Source organism: Ovis aries, chromosome 6 (assembly GCF_016772045.2).
Source record: "Ovis aries strain OAR_USU_Benz2616 breed Rambouillet chromosome 6, ARS-UI_Ramb_v3.0, whole genome shotgun sequence".
NCBI classification, from domain to species: Eukaryota; Metazoa; Chordata; class Mammalia; order Artiodactyla; family Bovidae; genus Ovis; species Ovis aries.
In genome coordinates this window covers 15,897,931-15,920,972 of record NC_056059.1, presented here as the reverse complement: position 1 = coordinate 15,920,972, position 23,042 = coordinate 15,897,931, and the positions used below count along the sequence as shown (strand labels likewise).

General features: G+C 38.9%; 1 protein-coding gene across 1 annotated transcript; it reads left to right on the top strand.

Annotated features, from left to right (window-relative positions):
• Positions 1-3,154: 3,154 nt before the first annotated feature.
• On the top strand, positions 3,155-20,796 carry LRIT3 (leucine rich repeat, Ig-like and transmembrane domains 3). Its single transcript, XM_015096376.4, has 4 exons — positions 3,155-3,331; positions 5,993-6,465; positions 16,396-16,701; positions 17,618-20,796. The coding sequence occupies exons 1-4, from the start codon at positions 3,216-3,218 to the stop codon at positions 18,718-18,720; spliced, it is 1,998 nt and encodes a 665-aa protein (XP_014951862.2). The 5' UTR covers positions 3,155-3,215; the 3' UTR covers positions 18,721-20,796.
• The last annotated feature ends 2,246 nt before the right edge of the window (positions 20,797-23,042 follow it).

Sequence of the window (23,042 nt, the reverse complement as noted above, 5' to 3'; positions counted from 1 at the left end):
TCTCACATCCATACATGACCACAGGAAAAACCATAGCCTTGACTAGACGGACCTTAGTCGGCAAAGTAAGGTCTCTGCTTTTGAATATGCTATCTAGGTTGGTCATAACTTTTCTCCCAAGGAGTAAGTGTCTTTTAATTTCATGGCTGCAGTCACCATCTGCAGTGATTTTGGAGCCCCCCAAAATAAAGTCTGACACTGTTTCCACTGTTTCCTCATCTATTTCCCATGAAGTGATGGGACCGGATGCCATGATCTTCGTTTTCTGAATGTTGAGCTTTAAGCCAACATTTTCACTCTCCTCTTTCACTTTCATCAAGAGGCTTTTGAGTTCCTCTTCACTTTCTGCCATAAGGGTGGTGTCATCTGCATATCTGAGGTGATTGATATTTCTCCCAGCAATCTTGATTTCAGCTTGTGTTTCTTCCAGTCCAGTGTTTCTCATGATGTACTCTGCATATAAGTTAAATAAGCAGGGTGACAATATACAGCCTTGACGTACTCCTTTTCCTATTTGGAAACAGTCTGTTGTTCCATGTCCAGTTCTAACTGTTGCTTCCTGGCCTGCATATAGATTTCTCAAGAGGAAGGTCAGGTGGTCTGGTATTCCCATCTCTTTCAGAATTGTCCACAGTTTATTGTGATTTACACAGTCAAAGGCTTTGGCATAGTCAATAAAGCAGAAATAGATGTTTTTTCTGGAACTCTCTTGCTTTTTCCATGATCCAGTGGATGTTGGCAATTTGATCTCTGGTTCCTCTGTCTTTTCTAAAACCAGGACACTAATCCAAATATATACAACTATCCATATGTTTGTACTGGTAAACTGCTATAATAATCTGCTAATTTATTTCTCCATCCTCTGCCTTTTCCCCACTGTAATCAATATATCAGCTTTATAACTGGAATACTCTTCTTTTAAAAATAAAATTCCCTTCCCCAAAATCTTCAGCTCAGAAAACCTTCAGTCAGTACTTCCCTGGTAGTCCAATGTCTAAGACTCTGAGCCCCCAGGACAGGAGGCCTGGGTTTAGCCCCTAGTCAGGGAACTAGATCCCACATGCCATAACCAGGAGTTCTCGTGCTGCAGCTAAAAAGATCCACATGCCACAACTAAAGATCCTGCGTGGACAACAAAGACTGACGATCCCAAGTGCTACAGCTAAGACCCAGCACTACCAAAAAAATAAATATCTTAAATAAAAGTAATTTCTCCTTTTTTTTAAAAAAATGCACACATCTTAACCAAAAAAATCAATCATCTGCCAGGTAACTATAAGTCTGTCAGTTGGACCCTCATGACCCTTTTCAACATGGTCCCACGGGAACTTTTCAGCTTTTTGTCTTGTTTTCTCCTGCTCCTGTGTGTGTGTATCGTACATACAACCTGAAATGCTTATATTTTTCTAAGAACTACACTCTTTCTTGTTTCCTCCTTTGGTTCCTGCTGTTCTGCTTGCCTTTTTCAGATTTTCCACTTAATACATTGGTGTGCCTCATAGGGGCATTTCAGGTACCACTTGCTCTAGGAAGCCTTTCCCCACCAATACTGTTGGGTCTGCTGATCTCTTGTGCTTCTTCCAAGTGTATTCTGTGCCTCTCTTTATCATGTGATTCCTTTTGTGTAGTGATCATGTCTTATCCATCTTTCTACCCCTCAGTTCAATTCAATCACTCAGTTGTGTCTGACTGTTTGCAACCACATGGACTGCAGCATACCAGGCTTCCCTGTCCATCACCAACTCCTGGAGTTTATTCAAACTCATGTCCATTGAGTTGGTGATGCCATCCAACCATCTCATCCTCTGTCGTCCCTTTCTCCTCTCACTTTCAATCTTTCCCAGCCTCAGGGTCTTTTCAGATAAGTTGGTTCTTTGCATCAGGTGGCCAAAGTATTGGAGTTTCAGCTTCAGCATCAGTCCTTCCAATGAATATTCAGGACTGATTTACTTTAGGATGGACTGGTTGGATCTCCTTACAGTCCAAGGGACTCTCAAGAATCTTCTCCAACACCACAGTTCAAAAGCATCAGTTCTACCCTTAGGACTTAGTTTAGTGCTTGTACATAGTACAAAGCACTGAATTCTTTAAATGCTCAGTAAATACTGAATGAGCAAATGAATTGTGCAGATTCTGAATCTTTGCAGTATTTTATTTTGAGAAAATTCATTTGATGCTGCTGTTTCTGTATGTATATTATTAGTTTTAAATAGTGTTTTCCATAATCTTATTTTTATGAAATTAATTTTCTTAAAAAAATTTTTTTTTGATTTAAAGATGATGAATAGAACCATGTCAAAAGAAAATTAAGTGCCTTATATATTTATTACCTAAATCCTTGACTGACCATTCCATTCCATGTTATGGGTATGGAATTAGTTTTTTAAATATTTAATTTTTTTTAGACAGAGCCTAACATATGCTAGCAGACAGGAGAATTGAGCTTCAGATAATGTTTGATTGCTCATAACTTGGGAAGTTAGCTTGGAGCAAAATATGTTCTAGAATAAAGATAATAACCTTCACTGAAAAATGTGTTGATCATGAGCCTGCACTGCATAGTGAGGACCTGGGAGCATCGCAGGATGCTCTCTTACCAGAGTCTCAGTGCTGCTGTGACAGTGGTGAATTCAAGCATTTTGCCTAAAATACTCTAGGTACTGGACTTTGTTTAGTTTGCTTTTGGGGGCTAAGCAGAATGTGGCAATATTGATTAAATCAATTTTATGTCATGCATTTCTATCTTTAAAGCTAAATTTTATAAAACTGAATATTATGCATGCTGGTAGAAAGCAAAAAGTAAAATTTATAATGTTTAACATGCAAGTAATCTACAGTGTTTTCTAACATCTGATAAGACACTGAAGTATTTTGAACATTATGTTTTTCTTCAAGGTATAGTAGCAATACATCTAAGGAAAAGGGATTTTATAGGCATTTCCTGGCAAATTTAAATATGAGAAACTATTGAAATTTTCTTGACACTTGTTTGATTTTTCCTTCTCTTAGAATGTGTTATTTTGCTGAAACCAGTTTCAAAGTCTAGGCAGATTGATCCCCTGCAAGCTGCACTTGAAGGTTAAGTAACTACAGATCTCAGCTAATCCTGTGTAATCTGCTGTTACTAAATGGCCATTTGTATTCCTGGCGCCCTAGTTTCTGAATGCTTAGGATTTGGTTTTTACCTTTTGTCCAAATAACCTCTAAAAGGAGCCATGCATCTCTTTGCAAGTCTGTGTATTGCACTTAGCTTATTGGAGAGAGTGAGCTGTTTATGTCCTTCACAGTGCACCTGTGATTATCACGGCAGAAATGATGGCCTGGGATCAAGGTATGCTTCTCTCCTTGCTACTCAGTGTTCGGATTCGGAGAAAAAGGACTCAAACCAGATGGCTTTGTTTTGAAAGCAGTTGACTGCTCAGAAATCAGAGAGGAGGCTTAATTTAGATAAGCTTTAATGTAATTGTGTTAATCCTGGTTGCCTACTCCATTGTTTTCACTTCGATCAGTTTAACTCCTTCAAAGCCCCTCAAATTGTTTGAAACTCTCAAACACAGTGTGTTACTAAAATATTCATTGCACTTGTATTCACACAGTGAACCTGGCAGGAGGTCAAACCACTGAAATTTGTGTGGCCAGTTCAACCTGTTTATAGAAAGCAAAAGTGGGCAGGTCTGATCAGAACGTGTGTGACATGCCCAGATCATTTGCTTCCAGGGTTTTCCCTTTCATTTTGAGGATTATTTATGCCAACTGAATAGACTTTAGGAAGTAAGAAGGACGATCACATGAGTGAAATTAGAGATGTTCATAATCAGAATTTTTCATTTTAAGATGTTAGAATTTGAAAGAAATGGGTCGACCTTTTGTGTTGGACAGTGGGACCTTGCAGAAGTTCCTTAACTTCTGTGTTTCTTTAATATATGCTTGTGAAGTGAGAACAAGTGTTTATTTATAATATGCATGAGTCCTTTCAGATAGAAGTTAAATACAAAACAGAACTCTTATTGGCTAAATACAGTAAACTTTTTTTGAGAGAGAATTTTTAGTAACAAAGTCAGATTTTTTGTGTGACTCAGTTGAAGTGAACAGTGAGCCTCAAAGTAATTTGTTAAAAGAATCACTCAATTTATGTCTTACAAATTTATACAAATAATTAAAAATTAACATATTTTTGTATAATTTTTCATGTTATTGTATAAAATTTACTAACTCCTGGTATCTGAGATAATCACTCAAGGTGGTTAAAGACAGTGAGAATAATGTAACAATTTAAGACCTACTCGGCAAAAGATATACTGCAGTTATGACTCAGATCAGACTACCTTTCAGAAATCAGTCACAGAAGTGTTTCCGTCTTCATGGTGGCCCCATTATTGATGTATTTTATAAAAATCACAGCATGTTATACCTGACAAGAACTCCAGAAATAATCGTTTGACCACTGTAATCTTTTAAATGAATAAATCATATAGAGGCGAAATGGCTTGTCCCAGATCACAGCGTTGAATTGTTGCAGTGACTGGCTGACAAAGAGACTAGGTCTTTTAGCTTCCAATTAAGGCTTTATCCAATACAATGCACTGGAATGGTAACTTAATGAGGAGAAGCTGGATCATTCTGGTATAAAGCACGCTGAAATTTGTGATTCAGAATAGAGATGAAGAGGTACGCCTAGAGAATTCTAATGATGCATAGGCACTTCCCCTAAAGAGAGAAGATGAGGTAGCCAGCACATTGCTTATGCTGCTTCCTTCTCTTTACATCATGGCCTGGCTTTAAAAATTCACTGATTTAATGTGATGTGTTTTACTGAATGGCTGTTTTATTGACTGTTTACTACATGTGTAATGTATCATAATTCAGATGATGCTTTATGTTAATCATTTTCAGCAATCTGGTAGAGCTGAATATATAATGGAAGATAAATAGGTCTTTTTTTCAGGTTTAAATGAATCTAAATTTTCTGATTTTTCATACTTTACACCCACACATGGACAGGCTTGTTTCCCTATGCCTGTTTTTCTACATGCCACAAACAAGATCATGATGTCATTTGCGCAAGGTCACTTAAATTGTGAGCGGTAAAAAAAAAAAAAGCTTGCAGTTAGTTGGTTTATTTCTTAGGCTGAAAACAATGCATTGGTCGCACTGTTAAAACAGAGCTTAATTTTGGTCATCCAATATGAACACTTGCCTTTTCTTTCCTCCCTTCCCTCCTTTCTTTCTTCCTTTCTCTTGTGCTCATCTTCATAAGGATCAATTTATAACTTCAATAGGGGATTCTTTTAAAATGGGGCATTTCCTAAAGAAGTTTAGAGTGTACACTTTGGAGCTGGACAGATGTGGGTTTGAAAGATGGTTATGTAAACCACTAGCTCTGTGACTCTGGGAAGTTACCTAATGTTGATGGGCCTCAGTTATTTTATCTATAAAAATGAGATTGATGATAATAATAGCAAACACCTATTGAGTGCTTGTTAGCAAACACCTACTGAGTGCCAAGAAGGTGTCAACTTTTCCATCCATTTCAGTTAGTCACCATAAGAGTACCATGTGGGAAGATGAGTTGAGACTGGTGAAGTGGCTTCCCATGGCCACGATGTTAGAGCTTAGAGTCAAACCAAGACCAGACTGATTCTAGAGCTGGTACCTATTCCCTAATATCAGTTCATAGGGCTGTTGTGATGATTAAAAAGGGGTACAATGTGATGTATATTGCACATGCCTGACACATAAAAGGCTCAGGTTGAGTCACATGAAATTAATGATATTTGATGGTTTTGAATGTGCAAAAATGGCCATTTCATATGGTTCAACCTAGAAGAAGGTGACGAGGATGACAAATTATTACTGAGCATTAAGCTAGGCTGAATGGATACTTCGTGCAAACCAGTAGGGAATGAAAAATTCAATGCATATTTCAAATAAGTATTACTTTTTTCAAATGCATCTCAGAAAACAGATTCATTCCATTGCTTTGTGACACTAGGGCGGTGCTATGTAATGACCTTGATATGAATGAAGTACCTACAAACTTTCCCGTGGACACTGTGAAACTTCGCATAGAAAAGACCGTTATCCGTAGGATCCCCGCTGAGGCCTTCTACTACCTGGTGGAGCTCCAGTACCTCTGGCTGACTTACAATTCTGTGGCCAGCCTTGACATCAGCAGCTTTTACAACTTAAAGCATCTACATGAGTTGCGCTTAGATGGAAATTCTCTGACGGCTTTCCCTTGGACATCTCTGAGGGACATGCCCCGTCTGAGGACCCTGGATTTGCACAATAACAGAATGACCAGTGTGCCAAAGGAGGCAGTCAGCTACCTGAAGAACCTCACCTACTTGGATTTATCAAGCAACAGATTAACCACACTGCCACCAGATTTCCTGGAAAGCTGGTCCCACTTAGTGACAGCATCATCCAGAAGCCTGGACCTTCCACCAAGAAGAATTATTCTCGGTAAGCTCACAGCCTCTGGGCTTTTCAGGTCCAGTTTGCTCTGTGTACCTTCTTCAGTTGTCCAGTATTTTTGCATCTATTGGATCTGGTGTTTTACTCTGTACTTGCACTTTTGATGGAGTAGTACCTTTATCATTTGACCGAGGTCAGTTTACCGGCCCTCCCTGTGTAAGGTATAATGACTCTTTTTGTGTCTGTGTACGTGCACACCCTGTGTGCATGCGTATGAGCACGAATGCATCCATGTTTGTGGAATGAGGGCAGCAGGTGTCTGTGTGTGCATGTGAGGGGAGGGAAGGAAACTTGCCTCATAAACTGAGAGGCAAATGCTGCTCTTAGAGAACCTGGAAAAGAATGACAAAATCTATCAACCCGCTCTGATTCTCACGAGCACATCAGTGCTCCATACTCTGCCACAACTGACGTTTTGCTCTGGTCTCTTTTCAGCCCTTTATCAGGGTCTTCAGGAGGGAGGGAAGAGCATCTGCATCTTTATTAAGTAGCAGTGGTTTAGTTGGTTAGGAAGTATAGCTTCCAGATGTGTGTGTATATATGTGAGTCACTCAGTCGTGTCCAACTTGTTGTGACCCCATGGACTGTAGCCCACCAGGCTCCTTTGTCCATGGGATTCTCCAGGCAAGAATACTGAGTGGGTATCCATTCCCTTCCCAGGGGATCTTCCCGACCCTGGGTTCGAACCCAGGTCTCCTGCATTGCAGGCAGGTTGTTTACCATCTGAGCAAACAGGAAAGCCCTGTAGCCTCCATATATTCTTAATTAAAAAACAAATAAACAAACTAGTCTAAACACCAGTTATTTTACTGCCCCTAGATGGGTCTCCTAATGGATTTAATCTGTTAGTTTAGCTATGTTTAATCTTGTGTATTTTGATCCTGAATTTGTTTACATTCTATGGATATTTATCTTGGATTCTTATCACGTAAGCTCCTTCTAGCAAGCTCTTCTCTTCTTTTTGTTTGTCTTCCTACAGTGCTTTGCACAATGCTCTCCTGAATGCCCAGTAAATGTGACTGCCCAGTTGAAGTCAGTGAAATGAGACCCTTCTCAACAGTATCTGTGGGCAGTGAGGCCTTTTCCCACTTTTGTATGAGACACAGACCTGAAGTTTGACAAAGCAATTTGATTTGCTAAAGTGTCTGCCTGCAGTGCAGGAGACCCAGGTTCGATCACTGGGTCAGGAAGATCCCCTGGAGAAGGAAATGGCAACCCACTCCAGTACTCTTGCCTGGAAAATCCCATGGTCGGAGGAGCCTCATAGGCTACAATCCATGGGGTCACAAAGAGTCGGACATGACTGAGCAATGACACGTTTTGTTCATCCCATAAGGCTTTTTTGAATTGTACAAGATATGTTCATCATGGCTACAGAAGAAGTTTTAATTCTCAGAAAAATGAAAGAAAATTTAAATGTTTGGTCATTGAAATGACTTATAAGACTTTGGAATGAGAAGCAACTGGGTGCTAAGAAATTGTGCCAGAAATTTCTACTGACCAAAATCACTTGCTAAATATTTTCTGAAATAAAGTATAAATGAAAGACAAATTTGATATTTTTTATAGAAAGGAAAGTACTATGTATTTTATAATAATTGTAAATGGAGTATAACCTTAAAATTTTTGAATCACTATATCATATACCTATATCATATATTGTATCTCAACTACACTTCAATAAAAAGTGTTTTAATTGGAAAAAAATATTGTTACAGCACTTAAATGGCTTAGCATTACTTTTGTTGAAATGTATATGCATTTTAGTGCTTATGAAACTAAAAATATTTTCTCCATAAGAACCAAAGAGAGAAAAAGTCACAAAATTTTTCTTGCACAGCTGTTTCATGTTTTGACCACTATCTATCCTTCAGACATTTTTGTTTATATAATAAGAGAAGCATTTTAGGGTGGTTAGAGAAAAAAAATTAGTTTAATTTAGCAATAGTTGTGGAGTCCTTAAATATTAATAAATATACTGTGATAGGAGCCATGCAAAACCATACTGTAGTACTTAATTACTTTATTCTAGTGATTAATTTGATTCTTATGAGTAACACTAACGGCGAGAAATTTTCATAACTTAAAATTCCATAGCGTAGGAGTTTTATTTTGCTATGTATTTTTAAAAGTTTCTTTGAATCCAGTTCCTAATTCTAATAATATTACTCAATGGAGATATAGACTAGAAAATAAAATCAAATTACTAAATGGCTACTAATAGCTCTCTAATGATTAGTTGCTAATATTAATATGAAAAAATAATTTTATAGAATATTAATATTTTCCTTTTGCTTTCCTTGCCTTTTGAGTCGGATCCACAAAACATCACTTAGACCAAAGTCAGTGAGGTTATCATCTATATTTTCTTCTAGAAATTGTATGGTTTGAAGTCTTATATTCAAGTCTTTAATCCATTTTGAGTTAATTTTTGTGTATAGTGTAAGATAGTGGTCTGCTGCTGCTGCTGCTGCTGCTGCTGCTGCTGCTGCTGCTGCTGCTTCTGCTGCTGCTAAGTCTCTTCAGTCGTGTCCGACTCTGTGCGACTCCATAGACGGCAGCCCACCAGGCTCCCCCGTCCCTGGGATTCTCCAGGCAAGAACACTGGAGTGGGTTGCCATTTCCTTCTCCAATGCATGAAAGTGAAAAGTGAAAGTGAAGTCGCTCAGTCGTGTCCGACTCCTAGCGACCCCATGGACTGCAGCCCACCAGGCTCCTCCATCCATGGGATTTTCCAGGCAAGAGTACTGGAGTGGGGTGCCATTGCCTTCTCCGAGGTAGTGGTCTAGTTTCGTTCTTTTTCATGTGGCTGTCCAGCTTTCCCCACACCACTTATTGAACACTGCCCTTTCTCCTTTTCATGTTCTTTATTCCTTTGTTGGAAACTGTCCACACCTGTGTGGATTTGTTTCTAGGCTCTCAGTTCTATTCCACTGATCTGTGTGCCTGTTTTTGTACTAGTACTATACTCTTTGATTTTTACAGCTTTGTACTATAATTTGAAGTCAGGAACCATAGTATCTCCAGCTTTTTTCTTTCTCAAGATTATTCTGGCTATTTGGGATCCTCTGCGGTCCAATACAAATTTTAAAATTGTTTGTTGTAGTTCTGTGAACTATGCCATTGAAATTTTGATTAGATAGCATTGAATATATTGATCACTTTGGGTAATATAGTTATTTTGAAAATATTAATTCTTTCAATCTATGAGCACAGTATATCATTCCATTTATTTTCATCATCCTCAATTTCTTTCATTAGTGTCTTATAGTTTTTAGTGTACAGATTTTCATTTTCTTAGTTAAATTTATTTCCAGGTATTTTATTCTTTTTGTTGCAATTATAAATGGGATTGTTTTCTTAATTTTTCTTTCTGATTGCTGTTGTTAGTGTATAGAAATGCCACAGATTTCTGTATATTGATTTAGTATCATGTGAGTTTATTGAATTCATGGTTCTTTTTTTGGTGGTTTTTTAGTGTTTTCTATATATAGTTTCATGTCATCTGCAAATAGTGATAGTTTTGCTTTTTCCTTTTTAGATACAAGTGCCTTTTATTTCTTTTCTCTCTTTTTTTTTTTTTTTTGGCTAGTACTTCCAATATAGTGTTGAATCAAAGTGGTGAGACTAAGCATCCTTATGTTGTTTCTAATCTTACTCAGCTTTCCATCCTTGAGTATGGTGTTAACTATGAGTTTATCATATATGGCTTTTACCATGTTGAGGTACATTCCCTCTATACCCATTTTGTTGAGAGTTTTTTTTTAAATCATAAATGGATTTTTAATTTTGTCAGATGCTTTTTCTGTATCTACTGAGAGGATCATGTGTTTCATCCTTCAATTTGCTAAATGATATGTTACACTGATTAAATTGTGGATGTTAAACCATCCTTGCATCCTTGGAATAAATTCCACTTGGTTATGGTATATGATCCTTTACTGTATTCTGGGATTTGGTTTGCTAATATTTTATTGAGGAACAGTTCAGATTATTTAAAAACTTACACAAGAATACTTTTAGTATAACATTAAATTTATGTAATTTTACATGATCATGCAATAATGTATGATCATGAGTATTTTACAATTTGCAAAGAAAAAGACTAAAAGTTATACTAATTGATTAACTGTTCTCTTTGACATCTTTCTGCTTTTCTGTATCTTTAAAATGTTCTGCAGTAATCATGCATTACTTTTTATAATCATAATAATAAGCAACAAAAGATATTTTGAAACATGTCCAGCCACGTGTGGCAGCTGACCAAAGCAAAGTCATGACTGCTGCATAACAAAATGGGGAAAGAAGTGCTACCCTCTGCAAAGAAGACTTGTTCATGTGTGTGCATCACACACAGAAAACTCAGTTTTCACATCCGGAAAATGGAGATAACAGGATTTACTCCATCTTGCTAATAGAAATGTAATGAGAATGCAGTTTATGTTACAGTCTTTTAGAATATAAATCGGACAGTTTCTCCTGTCTCATCAGTCTTCCCCCACCCCAGAGAACTACTACTTTTATTTCTATGACCATAAATTAATTTTGCCTATTCTATAATTTCATTTGAGGTGCTTTTGTGCTTGGCTTCTTTCACTCAACATTATATAATTTTTTGAGATTCAACCATGTCATTGCGCATGTTGGTAGTTTCTTATTGCTCACTCTGTTCAACTGTATAAGTGTACCAGTTATTCATCTTTGGTCCTGTTGTTGGACAGATGGACTGTTTCCAGTTTTTAGCTTTATTATGAATTAAGCTGCTATTAACGTTTTTTGTGCAAAGTTTTTGTGGCTATGTTCTCATTTCTCTAGGATAAATCCCTAGGATTGAAATTGTTAAGTCACAGGATAAGCTTTATTATGAATTAAGCTACTATTAACATTTCTGTGCAAAGTTTTTGTGGCTATGTTCTCATTTCTCTAGGATAAACTCCTAGGATTGAAATTGTTAAATCATAGGATGGCTAGATATATAACTTTTTAAGAAAGAAAATGCCAGTTTTCCAGAGGTTGTACTGTTCTATACCTCCATTAGCACGGTCTGTTTGTTCCACATCCTCAGCAGCACTTGACATTGTCAGTCTTTATTATTTTTGTTATTCTTGGGAATGGTTATGTCAGGGGAGTGGTATTATATTGTCATTTTAGTTTGCATTTCCCTGATGAGTAATGATATTGACCATTTACATTTACTTATTGACCATTGGTATATTTATAATTTTTAATGTTCATCTTTTTATTACTGAGTATAAGTCTTCATTAATTATATGTATTGTGAATATTTTCTCAAGTCTGTGACTTGTCTATTGATTTTCTTCATGATGTCTTTTTTTAAAAAAATTTTCTTCATGATGTCTTTTGTAAGAAAGCTTAAAATTTTGATGACATCTGATTTATCAGTTTTTCCTTTTATTGTTAGTGATGTCTGTGTACCATCTAAGAAATATTTGCATACCTACAGGTCAGAGGAAGCCCCCTTGTGGCTCAGATGGTAAAGAGTCTGCCTGCAATGCAGCAGACCCAGGTTCGATCCCTGGGTTAGGAAGATTCCCTGGAGAAGGAAATGGCAACCCACTCCAGTAATCTTGCCTGGAAAATCCCATGGATAGAGGAGCCTGGCAGGTACAGTCCATGGGGTCACAAAGAGTTGGAGACGACTAAGGACTTCACTTTCACTTTCACAGGTCATAGAGATAGACTTTCTTTGTAGTTTTAACTTTTATATTCAGTTTTTAGCTTTATATTCTTAGTTTTTATGCTTATGACTATGACCCAGCTCAAGACAGTTTTTGAGTATAGTGTGAGGTAGGGGTTAAGGTCTATTTGTTCCCAAATAGATGTCCAGGAGTTCTAGCACCATTTGTTAAAAAGGCTTTACGTTTTGAATTGTTAGGGAAAACTGCCTCCACAAAGTTGACTAAGGCATGGTTTTGCCTTCAAGAGCTTATAGTCTATAGAATAGCTTTTGTACTGGAATTTATTGCTGACTTTTCATAAAGAATAGCGTATCCAACTACTGTGATGCACAAAAAGCATTATCCTTTGAGAAATGGAACAAGGCAAAGTTCATTTACCCCTATCCAAGAGTAGTTTAAAATTAATTAATGCAAATTACTGGTTGTGGTTGGTGCTTTGCCAAGGAATGCAGTATAAGTAATAGTTTAACTTTCAGTGAGTTCTTGTAGCTTTGTCCCCAGAAGAAAAAAACATTGAATGTGTTCAGCTCTAGATTACTATTATTATTAAAGCTTTAAAAGTTGTACCCTTAACTTTAGATGTTCATAGCATGAATAAATATTTTACTTTTGAGGGATTTAAAAATAAACACATAGCTTTTAGATGTAATCCTTTGGATTAATTTTTACAGAATTTTGTTTTACCATTAACACTTTTTTTTTTTTAACAGTTTCAAAGTATAAATGAAACTCTTAATTTTATAGCTCTTGATCTTTCCCTATATAGACAGTTATGCTGCAAACATTGCTGTTTTAACACTTGTTATTTGTAGATGACAGCACTTACAGCTGCCACCCATACTCTAGATGCTTTTAGGTGGCAAAGAGATAAGTGAGTTATGGTGGAAGAAGCATTAGACTAGGAGGCTCAAACACCTAGGACTTGGGACTCTAAGTGAAAGTGAAAGTGAAGTCACTCGGTCATGTCCGACTCTTTGCGACCCCATAGCCTGTAGCTTACCAGGTTTCTCGGTCCATGGGATTTTCCAGGCAAGAATACCGGAGCGGGTTATCATTTCCTTCTCCAGGAGATATTCCCCAGCCAGTGATTGAACCCGGGTCTCCCGCATTGTAGGCAGACGCTTTACCGTCTGAGCCACCAGGGGGACTCTAAGCTACTTACAATGTTAAGGCAATAATTTCTTTGTGCCTTAATGTCTTCTGGTATAAAATAGGAAGAATCATACTAGCTTCCTGAGGTCAGGATAAGACATATATACGGTTGTTAAGAATGAGAACTTTAAGATCAGGATAGTGAAAGTGAAAGTTGTTCACTGACTGTTTGTGACCCCGTGGCCTATACAGTCCATGGCATTCTCCAAGCCAGAATACTGGAGTGGGTAGCCATACCCTTCTCCAGGGGATCTTCCCCACCGAGGGATCCAACGCAGGTCTCTTGCATTGCAGGCAGATTCTTTACCAGCTAAGCCACCAGGGAAGCTCAAGAGTACTGGAGTGGGTAGCCTATCCCTTCTCCAGTGGATCTTCCTGACCCAGGAATCAAACCAGGGTCTCCTGCATGGCAGGTGGATTCTTTACCAGCTGAGCTACCAGGTTACCCTAAAGCAGGGTAAAATGTAGACCCTTTACAATTTTTGATAAGTGCAGTATTTGTCTCATAGGAAGCAGCCAATAACTGCTGTTTTGTGTTGTTATTATTTTAATTTTAACTTTTATTAAAGTATAACTGACTTACAATGTGTTTAATTTCTGCTGTATAGGAAAGTGACTCAGTTATACATGTATCTATTCTTTTCCATATGGTTTACCACAGGATATTAAAGTAGTTTCCTGTACTGTACAGTAGTACCTTGTTTTCTATCCATCCTATATGTAATAGTTTGTATCTGCTAATCCCAAACTCCCAGTCTTTCCCTCCCCTCCTCCACTCCCCCCTTGACAACCACAAACCTGTTCTCTATATCTGTAAGTCTGTTTTTGTTATTATTTTATAAAGAAAAAATCTGGCATACAAAGTCAAAGTCTTTTGAAAATATGAGTATTCTACACATATTATATTATATGACAGAATGAATTTGATATTTATTGGCAGGTTGAGTAGAATTTAAATCAGTATTAGAGAACTGATTATAGATTCATGGGACTAAATGTGAGAAGAAGGTTAAGGTAATTCATCCATGAAAGAAAAGAAATTTCTAATATAGAAGATACTAGAAATAGTCAGCTTTACCAACACTGGCAGAGAAATATGAACCACTCACAAAGTGCTGTTATAATAAAAATAGGCATAGAGAGAAATCCGGAATTTATGAATGGTTAAGTCTTCCACCATGGTTAGACTTTTTTAAACTTGTGATTCTATTTTTTCTTCTTAAAAATCAATACAAATCCACTCCACAACCACAAATCTCTTTGAGATAAATCTTTTCTAACCCTGGGCTTTTTTTGTAAGGCTGGTATGGGACATCACCCTTAAGATCCTTAAGATTTCTGTCTGACTGAATGCTCTGAAGGCACCATCTTAGATCTTTCTGAGATCCTAGCAACTAATTGTATAGGACCACCCACCTGAATTTGACTTTTGCTCTGAGACCCTTTCTTAATTTGAGAATTTTGGAGAGGGTGGTGTAAGAAGCAGTTTTATTGGGTTTAGCTTCTTTGCATTTACCGATTCTTCCTTTAGCTGTTGTCTCTTCTTATATTTTACTATGAGCAGCAAGAAGACACCAGGCAGCAGTGTCAATACCACATGGAAATATCCTTAGCTGCTGCTGCTGCTGCTAAGTCACTTCAGTCGTGTCCGACTCTGTGTGACCCCATAGACGGCAGCCCACCAGGCTCCCCCATCCTTGGGATTCTCCAGGCAAGAACACTGGAGTGGGTTGCCATTCTCTTCTCCAATGCATGAAAGTGAAAAGTGAAAGTGAAGTCGTATCCGATTCTTAGCAACCCCATGGACTGCAGCCTACCAGGCTCCTCCATCCATGGGATTCTCTAGGCAGGAGTACTGGAGTGGGGTGCCATTGCTTTCTCCATCCTTAGCTAGAACATTCATTTCATTGAGTACATTTTCTACTTTCTGTGTTAACCATGGTGATAGTGTTGCCAAGCTTTCTGCTGCTTCATAACAAGGGTGTGCCCTTTTGTCTACTTTCCAATAATATTTTTCTCACTTTTCTTTACGCTTTCACTGACAGCCTCTTTGAAGGGTACAACACTTTGGCTAACAGTCCTGAAAGCCAAGGCAGATCCTGAAGGCGCTTGCACCTGGAGGCTGTCAGCTAACTGTATTTCCTGCAGCTGATTCTCTCTTGAAGGGGGATTTGCGCAGTGTACCTCCATGGCCACCACATGGGACGTTCATGCTGAGCCATGTTCCACCACTTTTCTCCAATCTTGTCACCTAACTTTGCCTATGTCTCACTCTCTGCTTTCGTTACACAGAAGTTGTACTACCTCAAAGTCACACAAAATACTGACATATTTCAGGTTGAGCTAGGTGCCTCTCAGCACCCTATAATAATATTTATAATAATATGAATACTTTCTGGCACTCTAGAAGCTGTCACCATATTTATGACATTCTGTGATACTTGACTTCAGATCTTGACTTTGATACTAATCAGCTACATGACCTTGGTCAAGTTATTTGGTTTCTCTGTGAATCAGCTTCTTCATTTTTAAAATGGGGGAAACAATATTCTTTTCATAGAACTGTAGGGATTAAATCAAATAATAACAGGTAAGTGCTTGGAACAGAGTCTAGTATATAATAAATGTTCAATAACTATTAGCTATGATCATTAAAGGATTTCCAGGTGGCTCAATGGTAAAGAGTCTGCCTGCAATGCAGGAAACCCAAGTTTGATCCCTGGGTTGGGAAGATCCCCTGGAGAAGGAAATGGCAACCCACTCCAGTATTCTTGCGAGAAAGTCTGATGGACAGAGGAGGCTGGCGAGTGACAAGTCGGTGGGGTCACAGAGGTGGACACAACTGAGTATGCACGCACACACCCATGATTGTTGATGATTTGAACTGACAGGACACGTTGAATTTGGTGGCTGGAGTGCAGGGTAAAACTGACAGAGAGGTGACTCTGACCCCTCAAAGTACTTATGGTTTCAGGGCCAGAGTGCAGAAATGCCATCCCACAAGGCTGTGAGTAGACAGATGTCATCAGGAAAAACTTTATCAACCTTTTCCTCCTTTCTGGTCTAGGTCTGCAGGACAACCCATGGTTCTGTGACTGTCACATTTCCAAAATAATGTCATTGTCAAAAGTCGCTGACCCTGCAGTAGTACTTCTTGATCCGATGATGGTGTGTAGTGAACCGGAACGCCTCTCGGGGATCTTGTTTCAGCGGGCTGAGCTGGAGCAGTGTCTGAAGCCATCAGTGATGACCTCGGCTACCCAGATCACATCTGCTCTGGGCAGCAATGTCCTGCTGCGGTGTGATGCCACTGGCTACCCCACCCCGCAGCTCACGTGGACCAGACCAGATAGTTCACCAGTCAATTATACAGGTATCTTCTTAATTCAGGCCTTTGAAATAAGGTGTTTACAAATGTCTGAACTTAATCTGGTGTTTTTGTATGGTTTGAGATTGGCTGGCTATTTCTAATAAAATATTGCTAAGAGTGTTGAATGGAAAAATTTTGGAAGGTACACTTTACTGATTAATATTTTCCTTTGTTTATCTGATTAACCACATAGATGAAATTAGACAATCTGATTTTTTTTTTCTTAGATGGAAAACAATGTGATTCAGCATCTGGGTGGTTGCAGATAGGCCTCTGTCTTTAACTTTCCTCCATCAGAGGAAAATTTTTAAAAAAACCAACATACTCATGGTTTACCAGGTTATCTAAATGAAATATACTGTGAAAGAAAGGAACAGAAGTTATGACTCCTCCATGCTAGAAAATGATCCATCATGCCTTCTGACCGTGTGGATGGTTGGCATTTTATTACAATGAAAAAATATTTTGAGAAATATTTAAATAATATCTTGTGATAAACATTTTATAGAATCACAGTAGGTTGAGATTGGAAGGGATATCTGAGATCACTTTGTCTTATCCCCTTATTTAAAAAGTGTGGAAACAGAGGTCCAAAAACTGATAGCTTGTCTAGAATCACATACTATTTAGTGACAAAAGTTTACTACTCAGGCCAAAGTTTCTTAATTCTCAGCCCCATGTATTTTTAAAATACTATTTCCCATACAAACCTCATGTCACCTGGCATGTCCTAGATTTCCATATAAACCATTTACAGAACCATCACCTGCCTTCAGAGACTTGCAGTGTGCCGCTTCTCTCTTCGCTTATGTGAGAGGGATGCGTGTAGGACCAGAAATTGTTTACTTTTCAGTTAGCAGGTTGCTCGAGTCTTTTCTTTCCTTTTTTCTCACAGAGTATGCATTTTTCTTTATTCCAGTAATTCAGGAATCTCCAGGGGAGGGAGTCAGATGGTCCATAATAAGCTTGACGGGCATTTCTTACATGGATGCTGGGGATTACAAATGTAAGGCCAAAAACTTGGCTGGGATGTCAGAAGCTGTGGTCACTGTGACAGTGGCCGGTGATGTCACAGCCACCGTCTCATCAGATGATTCTGAAAGAAGAACTGGGGATCACCCTGAACAAGAGGTCCAGCCGGGATCTAGAGGCCCTGCACCTCTGCCTGGCTCACCATCGTCTCCCTGGCCTTATTCCTTCTCTTCCACTTTTCCTCCTACTTCAGCTTCATCTCCTCCCTCCACTGCTTCCTCCTCCTTGTCTCCTTTCTTCTCCTCCACTGCTTCTTCAGCTACAGCTCCAAGCACTAAAATATCCACAAGCACCACCATGGCTAGCCGACAGTCGCTCAGCCCAGATGGGAAGAGAAGTGCTAAGGCGGAGATGGGTGGCGGGAAGCTTCCCCCAGCGAGTGCAAGTAGAAGAGAAGAGTTGGCACTGTTGGATCGAGCCCTGCGGAGGGAAGCGAATGCCACAATAGAAAACCTCCAGGTCGTCAGCGAAACAGAAGAAAGTGTGATTTTGACATGGGACACCGTTAACACCACCCAGAACTCGGAAGTGACCGTGTTTTATTCCAAATATGGTGAGAAGGACCTGCTGCTGCTTAATGTGAACTCCAGCAAGAACCGAGTCACCATAAATGGCTTGCTGCCTGGTTGGCAGTATATAGCATGTGTCTGTCCAAAGGGAATGCCTCCCCAGAAAGACCAGTGTATCACCTTTTCTACTGACAGAGCTGAAGAAGGAGATTCTCAAGAGTCTCTCCTGATGGTGGTGAGTGGTGCTGCCTGCGTTGCTGTCTTGCCGTTGATTTTTTTCCTGTTGTACAAAGTTTGCAAACTTCAGTGTAAGCCAGACTCCCTCTGGGAAGACGATTTGGCAAAAGAGACTTATATCCAGTTTGAAACGCTGTCCCCCAGGTCTCAAAGTGTAGGGGAACTGTGGACGCGAAGGCCCAGAGCCGAATCAGAAAAACTGCTGCTTTGCTCTAGGTCAAGTGTGGAGTCTCCTGACTATTAAAAGTGAGGATTCTGGATCGGAGTATTATTGCTAAGGTTTTACAGCTCAGGCACATGTGAGCTCCACAGAATTTCTTTCACAAAATTAAGGATATAGGGGTATAGTTGACCCTCTGTTTGGATGACTTTTGGACGCTTTTCACATCCTTTATGAAAAAAATCACAGATGGAGTGCTTTTAAGTGTGTTTAAAAAAATCATGAGACTTCTGAACTGAAAAGACAAATAATTTTGATTTTTTTTTTCTGTAGAAAATGTCCATAAAAATCATTTTTAGGGTAGTGCTAAGTCAGTTAATAATATGTTTTAGGATAATGCTTTAGTTCTTAAAAATAAATTCATGTGAGAATAGTCATAAAAAGTAAACTCTGAATTTTAAAAAGATAGCTTTTGGGGGCAGTGAAGAAAGATTTGTACAACCAGTTAAGCCTTGATGTTCCTTCTTGTTCAAAGTGCTCTATGGCTCTAAGCACTGGTTCAAAGTGCTTGCTGGGCACGTTTGCTGCCATTGCCTGGTAGAGTGGAATAGTACATAATTTTGCTTTCACTATGGTTAAATGCAACCCAGTGGCTGGGGAGGGCTCCAGCTCTTAGTACCAATTATGCATTATAATATAGTATAGTGGTATTCATATTGAAAGTATGAAAAAAACTTCCCTTGTCCTTAGAAACATGGGTACTAGCAAAAATAAGTTAAGAGGATCATGGCAAATAGTAAGACCATCTTGAGAAGATAGTAACTGTTGCATTCTAATACATCTGCTAACAGACTGTATGGGGTCTTTAAAAAAAAAGTGCTCATTTTAAAACAATCTCTTTAATAGTTTTATATTTACTCTTCTTTGCCCCTTCCCTCTTTTCTTCTCTCCCTCCCCTCCCCCTACTTCCTTCACTTTTTTTTTTACCTTCTGCTTTGTCAGAAAATAATCATGCGGCCAAAGGATAATGGCTAAAGAGTTTGTCTTTTGCCATGTTATATTTTGATTACCTGGATAAAGGAATGATCTTTGAAAGTCTTTTAGATCCAAAAAGGATGTCTTAGGATTTTGAAAGAGCAAATTCAGTGGACTGATTTAGTCAAACTCAAGGTTAAAAACATCATGGAAATTTGATTGAAGTGGGCCACATGATTAGATAGGAAAGGGAATTGATAAATAAAATTTAGCTTTTCTAAAAAGTTTTTTTAAAATTTTACTAAATATTTATAAAATATTTACTAAATATTATATTCTCTACATTGAAGATTTTAGAGTATGGAACAGATTTATAAAGGTGTGTCAGGAGTCATGAAATATACTGAGAGGCAAGTTCTAAGAAAATATTATATTTTACATAAGAAACAAATAGGCTTGAATGTAACACATTGTGGAAATCATAATATAAGCAGCCAGGGGATGAAAAACTTCTCATTCCAAATGGCTTTTAATTAAAAAGAAAAAGAGAAATCTAGTTTCACTGTAATCTGTATTAGAAGATTAGCACGGATGGATGTCCTGCTCAGGACTCCCAAACCTCACCTTCTTATCCTCTTTCCTGTCCTTTCCAACCTGTTTGACCTCGGTGCTTTCATCACTATGTGCATTGTCTAATAACCTAACAGTTTTAAATTCAGTATTCATTTTTTGGATTTTTAAAAAACAAATACCTTTTAAAGACAGTTTTGTGTTCAACTTATGTTAGATGATTTATTTTAAATTTAATGACTGCAAAAACGTGCATTTCTTTACTCTAAAAGCATCATGGAATTTCATTGCCATATTTAAAAAGTTCATATAAACCAACTGCCAAAATACTACCACCTTAGAAATAATATAGCTGTGGGCAAATGTTACGGACTGCTGAGGCAAAAGTCACCCAAACTGTACAAAGGCAGGCTATTCGTCAAGAAAGGATACTTGGATCATCCTGATGAAATGAATTACTGACTGCTCTCATAAGTAAAATCAAGTGCAGCCTGGACTTAATTTTGCCCAGCAAGGAAAAGCTAATTGGTGGTGGAGAAGGGATAAGAATGGCAGGAGAAAGCACCTTTGTCATCCTCAACTTGGACTTGGCACATGAGGTGAGTCACAAGTAACTTGTTACTGATAATAAGAGCAAATTGTAAATCATCTAGTTTCTAAAAATACATACGTTTGAACATAGGGTTATCCTGATGATATCATTGCTCTTATGTTCTTACAAGTATGTGCTTCCTTGAGTGGGAGGGGAAGGCTGATATTATAGCAAGCAGCATGGAATTCCACACAAGCAGCAGCCTGTTTTTCACTATCACTATGTGCTGGTGGCTCAGATGGTAAACGGAGAAGGCAATGGCACCCCACTCCAGTACTCTTGCCTGGAAAATCCCATGGATGTAGGAGCCTGGTAGGCTGCAGTCCATGGGATCACTAAGAGTCGGACACAACTGAGCGACTTCACTTTCATTTTTCACTTTCATGCATTGGAGAAGGAAATGGCAACCCACTCCAGTGTTCTTGCCTGGAGAATCCCAGGGACAGGCAAGCCTGGTGGGCTGCCGTCTATGAGGTTGCGCAGAGTAGGACACCACTGAAGCGACTTAGCAGCAGTAGCAGCAGCAGATGGTAAAGAGTCTGCCTGCAATGCAGGAGACCAGGGTTTGATCTCTGGGTTGGGAAGATCCCCTGGAGAAGAGCATGGCAACCCACTCCAGTATTCTTACCTGGAAAATTCCATGGACAGAGGAGCCTGGCAGGCTACAGTCCATGGGGTCGCAAACAGTCAGATACAACTGAGCAACTGACATATATGCATTGTGAAGAGCAGTCATAAATGATAAATAGTAATATATCTGGTAATTAAATATGATTACAATATGTTACTTTCAGACAAAATACATTTGAAGTTGTAAAACTCGGGATATATGGTGAGGGAGTGTCACATGTGAGGCTATCATCAGTGATGTGCTATGACGTAAAAAATATTGAGAACACCAAGCAGATTGTTCACAGTGTCCGGAAAAGCAAACCTTGAAGAGAGAGCGGTGCCTCGGGAAATTTTGCAAAAAGTTCAAAGAAGAAACTTTTGACCCGGGGACTTGAATCCAAAAAGGGATTATGGCTAACAAAGAGAGATTTTAAACACACACACACACAGATATAAAGAAGAAAGAGTAGCTAAGATAACTGTAGAAATTAGGAAATCTATTATAAAAATGTTGTAAATTAAGCCCCTTAAGGTTAAGGGACAGAGACCTGTGACTTTCTGTTAGAGACCATTTCATGCTATTGAAGGCATTTGTGAAGAAACAGGTGAAGAAACCAAATCTTGAAAAGTATCTTAATAAGATGGCATACTGAAGCTAACAGGGATAAATGTGAAATTTTATGTTTTAATTAGCATAAATATGGGTGTTCAAGTAAAAAGCAAAATTCATGACCAGTTGATTACAATCATTCAGTGAACAGATAGAGTTATGTTTGCATGTGTGTGCTAAGTCCTGCCTGACTCTTTTGCGACCCCATGGACTGTGGCCTGCCAGGCTTCTCTGTCCATGGAAGTTTCCAGGCAAGAAAACTGGAAAAGCGAAAGTGAAAGTCACTCAGTCGTGTCCGACTGTTTATGATCCCATGGACTTTGCAACCCCATGGACAGTTCATGGAATTCTCCAGGCCCCAGAATACCGGAGTGGGTAGCCTTTCCCTTCTCCAGGGTATCTTCCTGACCTGTGAATCGAACCGGGGTCTTCTGCATTGCAGGCAGATTCTTTACCAACTGAGCTATCAGGGAAGCTCAAGAACGCTGGAGTGGGTTGGCATTTCCTACTCCAGGGAATCTTCCTGACCCAGGGATGGGACCTGCGTCTCCTGCACTGGCAGGTGGATTCTTTACTACTGCACCACCTGGGCTTCCCCAAGTTATGTGTGGTAACTGCTAAAAATGCTAGCATTAGGTTACTCTAGTGTAGGTAACTGGAGAGACAATGGTACCCCACTCCAGTACTCTTGCCTGGAAAATCCCATAGACAGAAGAGCCTGGTGGGCTGCCATCTGTGGGGTCGCACAGAGCTGGACATGACTGAAGCGACTTAGCAGCAGCAGTGTAGGTAACAGATCAAAGAAGGCAAGTGGTCTGTTATCCTCTGCATTAATAGATCATTTCTACAGGATCAGGTTTAATTTGGGGTGCCAGATTTAAATAATTATGAACCTTGATTACAACTATGGGCTATCCATTAGAAAGCAACTAAGATCACCAAGCATTTGGAAACTTTATCATGCATGAAAGGGTTAAGGATCTGGGGCACAGACTGTGGGGAGACCAGACTAACTTAGTGCAGCACAAGGTGCTAACTCTTCCCTGG

Excerpts from the sequence above, each read along its gene's own strand:
- LRIT3 (XM_015096376.4), top strand. The coding sequence starts at position 3,216 with ATGCATCTCTTTGCAAGTCTGTGTATTGCACTTAGCTTATTGGAGAGA. Across the intron at positions 3,332-5,992 it reads AATGATGGCCTGGGATCAAG|GGCGGTGCTATGTAATGACC; the intron begins GTATGCTTCTCT and ends TTGTGACACTAG. Across the intron at positions 6,466-16,395 it reads ACCAAGAAGAATTATTCTCG|GTCTGCAGGACAACCCATGG; the intron begins GTAAGCTCACAG and ends TTTCTGGTCTAG.